Source organism: Rutilus rutilus (genome assembly GCF_951802725.1).
Source record: "Rutilus rutilus genome assembly, chromosome: 9".
NCBI classification, from domain to species: Eukaryota; Metazoa; Chordata; class Actinopteri; order Cypriniformes; family Leuciscidae; genus Rutilus; species Rutilus rutilus.
Genome location: NC_140223.1, coordinates 7,995,165 through 8,003,714, shown reverse-complemented (window position 1 = coordinate 8,003,714; position 8,550 = coordinate 7,995,165). Strand labels below are relative to the sequence as shown.

Genomic DNA, 8,550 nt, shown 5'->3' with positions numbered 1-8,550 from the left:
TAACATATAAAAAAGTGCCAGCAAGTGCTAAACATGCTAACAACTTACTAGAAACATGCTAAAACATGCTAGCAAACACTTAGCTAAGTGCTAAAGCATGCTATTACTGCAATTAAATAGGAATTTGCTGTAACTCAGGCACGGAATGTCCAATCTGCCCCAAACTTCACACGTTTGATAAGAGTCATGGCCTGAACACATCTACATGAGAATATTCAGTTATAGTAATAGCGCCACCTACTGGTAACAGGAAGTGTCATGTTTAACACGTTGATGCCGTTCTAGCAACATGTTAAAAATGCCATTGACTTCTAAAAATGCTAGAAACATGTTAAAACATGCTAGCAATACTTAGCTAAGTGCTAAAGCATGCTAATTCAATGAAACAGGATGTTGTTGTTACTCAAGAAGGCAATGTCCAATCTGCGCCAAACTTCACACTTTTGATAAGCGTTCTGTCCTGAACACATGACCATGCTCATATTCAGTTACAGTCATAGCGCCACCTGCTGGCAACAGGAAGTGACATGTTAAACACTGTTGTGGACTCCTGATAACATATAAAAAAGTGCCAGCAAGTGCTAAACATGCTAACAACATACTAGAAACATATTAGCAAACACTTAGCTAAGTGCTAAAGCATGCTATTGCTGCAATTAAATATGAATTTGCTGTAACACAGGCATGGAATGTCCAATCTGCCCCAAACTTAATATGTAACATGCAAGAAACATGCTAGCAACACATAGCTAAGTTCTAAAGCATGCTAGAAATGCTAAAGGAAGTTGTTGTAACTTAGGCATACAATGTCCAATCTACCCCAAACTTCACACGTTTGATAATAGTTATCTCCTGAACACAAGTCCATGCTCATATTCAGATATAGTCATAGCGCCGCCTGCTGGCAACAGGAAGTGACGTTTAACACTATTCTGGACTCCTAATAACATATAAAAAAGTGTCACCAACTGCTAAACATGTTAGCAACATACTAGAAACATGCAATCAAATACTTAGCTAAGTGTTAAAGCATCCTATTACTGCAATTAAATATGGATTTGCTGTAACTCAGGCATTCAATGTCCAATCTACCCCAAAATTAATATGTAATATGCTAGAAACATCATAAAACATGCTAGAAATGCTAAAGGAAGTTGTTGTAACTCAAGCATACAATGTCCAATCTGCCCCAAACTCCACATGTTTGATAAAAGTCCTGCACTGAACACATCTACATAGCGATATTCAGATATAGACATAGCCCCACCTACTGGCAACAGAAACTGACATGGTTAACACAGTAATGCAGTACTAACCACATAACTATTGTGTACTAAGCATGCTAAAAACATACTAAACATGCTAGCAACTACTATATATACCTCCTTAAATGCACATTGTCCAACCATGCTCTGTCTTCCTAAAGCCACCGGGTGGCGGCGGCACGGGTGCGAGGGCCCTTTCATCGCTGCTTGCAGCTTTAATTATTATTTTTTTTTTTGGCGGCTGGCTTGACCGTGTATTTTCAAACCGCGGCTGGCTTTGCTTGACCACAGTGAGCGATTGGTCCTGCACGTGAACGGCAAAGCCATATAGATAGGCTATACGCTGATTTCACACAGCCGTTATTTTGAAATCGAAAGCGAGGCTCCGGTGGGAAGAAAAACGGAAGTGTCGCCTTTAATCATAGGAGAGTCTTGAATGCGATGGCGTATTGTTGTGTTTAATGATGTTGTGTCAATTCTAAAACTGTACATACATTTCTTTAATACTTTAGACTATATACAGTGAAATTCATTTATAAATAAAATATTTTTTTTATATAATTTAGAAAGTAAAAAAAGAAGCAGGAATGAACTATATACATATCCTATATTGGATATTAACATCCAAAAGTGTAAATCGCGGCAGCAGCTTCAGGTTGGTAGTCCAAAAGCATTATTGTTTATCTTTACTTCCGGGGTTTTTCCCACCGGAGCCTCACTTTCGATTTCAAAATGGCGGCTGCGTGAAATCAGCGTATAGAGATCTTTATGAGCGCTGTTCCACGGGTTCTGTTCCACGACTCGGTGTCAGTCAGGTCAGCTGTCGTGTCTGTGTCGCGAACCTCGCTGTAATGTCAGTGACACATGCCACTATCCACTAGCACATGGGTGTGGCAATAAGCATAGTGACACGTGCCATTGGCCCTGTCCCAAATGGCACACTCCGGACTTGTGGGTTTCCTCAGAGTCCACACTTTGGTGACGTCATGTAGTGCAGACCTATAGGGCCCTTGGCGCGAGTCCACGAGGGCGCATTGAGAGGTATTTTTGGGACAGACTCGATCGTCGCGCCGGAAATAACGGTCTGGTTGTTGTTGGACAGGAGACATTTTTGCGCTCCGACGTCTTATCTCCATGTCAACTACACCTAATTTTACAGTTCTATATTTTGATATTATGTATGCCACCTGGGCATTAGACAATCATAACAATCATACATCATGCAAAATATATTTTATCGCCTAGCGCCCTCTATTGGCCAGCCGCCCCTGGTTACAAATACTTAAATTCATATAACACTACTTTAACATTAATAAAAATACATAACGAGTGACTGAAACAATCTTTGTCATTGAAAAGACTTCTTTGATCACACCGAGTTGACAGTTTCAGCGTTCTTGTTTGTTTTATTTTCAGGATCTGAGGTGAATTATTACCCATAGTCACTGTCAGTGTCTAAAGGTCACCCACAAATGATATTCACACACTCATTAGACGCTCATTTTTACATTAAGTAAAGCACATAAACAATACTTGAGATTTTCATTGTCATATTTTGTAAGTTGATGTCCCAGTCGGTACTTCAAAGAAATAGATGGTTAGGAAAAAAAAACGTATGTAACATGATTTTTTTTTTTTTTTTTCGTGTTGCGGCGTCGCGTCGCATTCAAGTGATGAAATGGTTTTATAAAAAATTCCAGAGAAATTCTCCCTAATAAAGTTCCCACTATGTTTTACATGTAAAATATCCTGAAGTTAGACTGAATGATCAGACAGAAAAACAAATTTGAGTACAGTACAATAATTTAATGTTTACAGTGACATGAGTGTCTAATAAACAATAGATCCATCAGATTCACATAAACACACTTATATTTCATTCTAGTTTTCAGTGATTTACTGCAGTTTATTTCTAGAATGCCAAACCAGAGTAAGTGTCTGAAGCTTCATTCATGAAACGACATGAATAAAAGTTCCCAATCCACGACACAAGCTAACCTAATCCAAGCTGAACTGAGACAGTTAAACTTAAGCTCAGCTAAGACTGTTGTTTAGGAGTGAATGTGCATGAAAATTAAGGCTGTAAATCATCAGAACAACATGGAATGATAAAAACAAAAAGGCAACACGTATATTTGCTTGTATAAATGTTGACAGCACTAACATAACAGAGGAAATAACAAAATACAGACAAGACACTTTTGTTTTAAATTGTGTTTGATATTTTGATGTGCATTAATTGGACTCATCTTACTCTCACCTCTACAGAAAGCTAGAGTTACTGGACAACATCTGTTTTATTGCCAAATTGAAATTTTATAATTCAGTGAAATCATTTTGTAAAGACTTTAGGTGCCATATTGAATCAGACACCAATGAAAACAAGGCTGTGAGAGATATTAAACAAATTGTTCACCCAATGAAATCAGCATTTCCACAAATTAAGTGGAAAAAATGTGCAGAGGGAAAAAAATACAAAAAAGTGATGCTGCATTGATGTCATGTTAAAATTACCGTTATTACGAGTTCATGATTAATAAAACCAACAAGTAAAATGTGTTATTACTAGTTGACTGTTGTGATGTGATATAAAAATAACTGAAATTGCAGCAGCTCCAACAGTTCAATATAGTTAGTTTGGTATCTGTAAGCATCAGTTTGATATTTACAATTTTTTGATCAAGTTTTAATATTATTATAATATTAATATAAAGATGGTGTAAATGTACTTCTATCCCTCACAGCTTCGTTTTCATTCACATCTAAACTGATTAGAGTGTAAAGCAAGAACAGTCTGTGGCTGCGCTCATCCTACACAATCTATATTATCAGATTATTATGAACTCCAATAAAATAAATCAATAATCTCACAGATTTGCCAGATCATACAGCGGGTGAGGATGCAGGTTTAGTTGATCACTGCTGTCTGAGAGCCTGAGCGAGTCGGCGGGAGTTAATCGATCATTTTCTCTTGGACTTGATCATCTTTCTTCTCATTGGTTGGTTGAGGCATTGGAGGGGGCGTGTCCAGCCGCGCCCAGGTTATAGGCTCCGCCTTCTTCATGACCACCTCCACTTTAGAGGCCATCATGTTAACAACACTCTTACTGATGTCAATCACCTGTCAAACACACAATCATATATCAACAAAACGACCCAAATACACTGCAAAATCATGAACTTTGAATTCTTCTTAACAAAACATCTAATAACGCCATCTAATGGATGAAATTCACACTATAAATCATTGACTTGAAAGTGTTAAGTCTCTTTATCTAACTTTTTATACTAATGTAATCCAATCAAACATTGGCATAAATAAATGGAAGTATGAGAACTTCATAGATAAACAAATGTAATATATATTTTAAGTTAATTATTTAATTCACTATCTATCCACTATCTCATTCATTTAAAAAAAAAAAAAATAAACTAAAATATCACATTTGAAAATAATGTGTGCACAATTTATATTTGTCTTATACTATTATTTATATACTATTATAGTTTTATTTTGAATTAGATTTATTTATTTTTATTTTTAGCTTTCATTTTAATTTCAGTTTTGTTTCAGTATTTTTGTTATGTGTTCTTTTAAGCTTTAATTTTTTTTATTTCAGCTTTAGAAATTTCAGCACATCAACTTTATATGATTTCTTTCAGTTCTTTCAACATTTCAAATGTATTTCTTTCTGTATTTCTGAAATACACTGTTGAATAACTTGTCTACAAAGTAATTTCAAGCACTTTAGCAGATTTTAGAACAAATGTTTTTTAAGATCATAATTAAGATAAAAAAATTAAGAAAAGTTTATAAGATCATCAAATTATCTGAACAAATTGTGGTATTATAGTTAGTAAAACTAAACTAAAGTAAAACTAAACACAAGGATTTGTTACTTAAAATAAAATAAACAAAGGAAATAAAATGAAATATTTAAAAAAAACTTTAACTTATTGTATTTCAGCCGTTTGCCAAGGCAACATTTTAGTACTAAAATATCAAACTAAAACTGAAATAAAAAGTAAACTAATCAAAAATAATCAAAAACTAACAAAAACATACAAATTAACTAAAATTCAAATTCAAAATATAAAAAACAAAAGCTAGTTCAAAATGTGAATAAATCAATAATGTTATCTCAACGACACTAAATGTGTTTTAACGACAGATAATGGATGGTCACTGAAACTCACCCCCCACAGGCTCATCTTCAGCTCAAACTCTTTTTCTCCATCAAAGATCAGACGCATTTTCAGCTGCAGAAAAAATCATTCATCAGACAACAAAAGTACAGACCATTAATAAATAACATCACCACACTGGACAATGGCAAAAACACATATATCACTTTAAACAGTCGAACTCCCTCACCGAGATGCTGTTCGCTTCCACAGAACAAAGCTCAGGATTCGAGTTCTTTGCATAGATAGACATGGTCACATGACTTCCTGTCTGGTGCCAATCAAATCGACATGGAGCCACTTTGTTACCCTGAAGGGACAGAAAACACGTGTGTTTGAGAATCATAGTCTATCATGTGATATTGACTGATGGACGTGAAGCCATTGCTCGGCTCACCGTGTCTTTCCTCCACTGGTGTGATCCTTTATTACAGCCCTCCTGAGACAGGAATGAGTTAAAATCAGACGTCTTCCTCTTACAGCAGCTCCAGTACTTCATCCTGAAACCATGCGTGCTCATTAAATACCGTCTAAAAAGATGAAATAGTCGCTTTCAGCATCAGTTATAAATTCTCCTCACCCCTCGTGGAAGATGGGCACTCCGGGATGATATGAACACGTTTCTGCATCAGTCTTTGGTCCGTTGTATGTCTGATAATCATAATGGCATAATATTAGCACACATATTTCATTTAAAAAAAAGGTTAATATACTGTATACAGTAAGGTTCCATCTGTTAACATTAAGTATATTAGTAAACGTGAACTAACAATGAAAAACACTTCTAAACCATTTATTAATCTTTATTTACAAATATGCTAACAGATCAAATAGATAAAATCTAAAATTGTATCAGTTAATATTATGTAATGTTCCTGAGCTGACATTGAACAGTTGTATTTTTTTATTAACAAAGACAAAATAATACTGTGACAAATGAATAACTTTATGTTATAATGTATTTAATGATGTTTAATAGGCCATATGATGTCTTGATTTTGTTTTTGGGCTCTACAAGAATAGGTTTTCATGCTTTCATATTAAAAAACACTTAATTTTCCCATATTCTCCATTGTTGCAGCTCCTCTCTTCCCAGTCTGTCAGTAACGCTCTGTTTAGTTCCTGTCTCTATGAAGCCCCTCCTTCTGAAAAGCACACTGTTCTCTGATTGGTCGGATGGATCAGAGTGTTGTGATTGGTCAAGCGCTTCGAGTGTGTTTGGAAAATGTCCCGCCCCTTACCATAACCTTGAGTTTCAACACACTACTAACTAACTCAACCAGGCTCCGCCCCTTTATTGGGCATATTAATTATTTAAATGAGGAATATTATGATGTGTTCGTTCCTGGAAGAAACTCAAGACTACAATGGAGGCGTTTCAGGGAGTTCAAAAACAGTGACACTGATATAGAGAATAACTCCAGCTGGAGGAACTCAAACATGCTCAAACAGCAACATTACACACCAAAGAAAGATGAACATGGAAAAATCATAATAGGTCCTCTTTAACTAACAGGAGCTTATATCACCATAACATACAGAAAAAATGTTCTTCTAACCTTCGAGCAGCCTCCATTTTTACACGCCGTCCCAATTTTGACCTCACTCCCTTCCTCTTCTGAAGGTCAAAAAGACACACATGTCAGGTTTTGCATGAGATGGTCAAGTAACTAAATAAAACGAGAATGAATCTAGAACCTCCAGCAAGTTTATAATGATGTAACGTCACCTTTCTCTTGGAGCTGAGCGGCGTCTGCGAGTCTGAGTTTCTCGAGCGTCTGGTTCAGAGACGGGGAGACTTTCCTCTGCAGCTCCACCAGCGGCTCCTCAGCACTGATAATTAACACTTAAAATAATATTAACAAACATTATTTGCATGTTTGTGAAGCAGTGTCAGCGTGGCATGTGATCACAAATATCAGTTTAATATATTCATTATTATTATTTAATAATAATAATTCATATAAAAATATACAATCTAAAATTATTTTAAAGTTAATGCTTCAAGTAATGTTTCAGGAAAAAAATAAGGCAAATAAATTAAGTTATGTGACAATTTCCTTTACAAATTAATTTTTAATCTTTTATACATTAAATAATGTTTAGGTGATGTTTTATTAATATGTAAGAGCCCTTGATAAGGAGGATAGCACATAATTCATTGAGCTCTAGTAGTATGAAAGTGGTATTAACATATACCATGTGTCACTTTTGGGTTAATATTTGATTGATTTATGACCCCTTGTCACTCATGATTGACAGGGAATCGTGTGTCGAAAACAAGGTCTCTGATTTACAGTGCCAGGCTTGGTGAGATTTGCTTCCTGGTTGAGATGTGAATACTCACACCTCACCATGTGCCAATGAAGTTTTTATGATATGGTACTCCCTGGTATGTCTTTTCACACCTACGTCACTACCTACACCATGGATTAAATAAGGTTAGGGGCTGCAGTGTTAGACACAGAAGACATTCTGCATCTTTTCCAGTTACAATGGCTGCTCCGGGAACTCCTAAAACCCCTAGAAAGGTTATGTGTATTTCACCAGCAAGAGGACCTGTAGAAATGAGAGAGGAACTAACTTTTGCACGAAGGAAAAAGCAAAATGTTAGCTTGACAAAGTTTCTTCATGAAGACATAGCTAACGTGAAAAGTGATTTCCCATTGTCTGGTAAACGCGTACTGAGATATGCGTTTGACAAAGTGCTGCGTATTGTGAAACTCTACACTGCTGATGTTGGAGACGAATTTACATGGCATACTCCATGTCTGATTTTTCAAGACAAAGACTGGTTTCTGTTTTTCAACTACGTTTGGAGAGATTTGAACGACTGTGGTGACGATCCGTTATACGTCGCCGAGTGGGATGGATCAACTCCTAACACAAGATTTCGTGTGGTCGGGGATCACAGTAAAAAGCTACCAGACGACTGTGTTTATATTTTTTGCTGCAACGACAAGACAAAGCTCAACATACATGCGTGGCCTATTCGAGAATCTGAGCATCACACGTGCTACGACATGAAATTTCTTTTTCAGTGGAGAGATGTTCGTATGCTTGACAATATATTTACAAGCATAAACAAGATGTTTAGATG

At 36.1% G+C, this 8,550-nt stretch overlaps 1 protein-coding gene across 1 annotated transcript; it reads right to left on the bottom strand.

Annotated features, from left to right (window-relative positions):
* Positions 1–3,996: 3,996 nt before the first annotated feature.
* LOC311296904 (cysteine and histidine-rich domain-containing protein 1-like) lies at positions 3,997–7,807 on the bottom strand (the record flags this gene model as incomplete). The annotated part of the gene is made up of 8 exons (XM_084418888.1): positions 3,997–4,386; positions 5,463–5,525; positions 5,641–5,760; positions 5,848–5,950; positions 6,031–6,101; positions 7,010–7,068; positions 7,180–7,283; positions 7,800–7,807. The coding sequence occupies 8 exons, from the start codon at positions 7,805–7,807 to the stop codon at positions 4,219–4,221; spliced, it is 696 nt and encodes a 231-aa protein (XP_084275014.1). The 3' UTR covers positions 3,997–4,218.
* Positions 7,808–8,550: the final 743 nt, after the last annotated feature.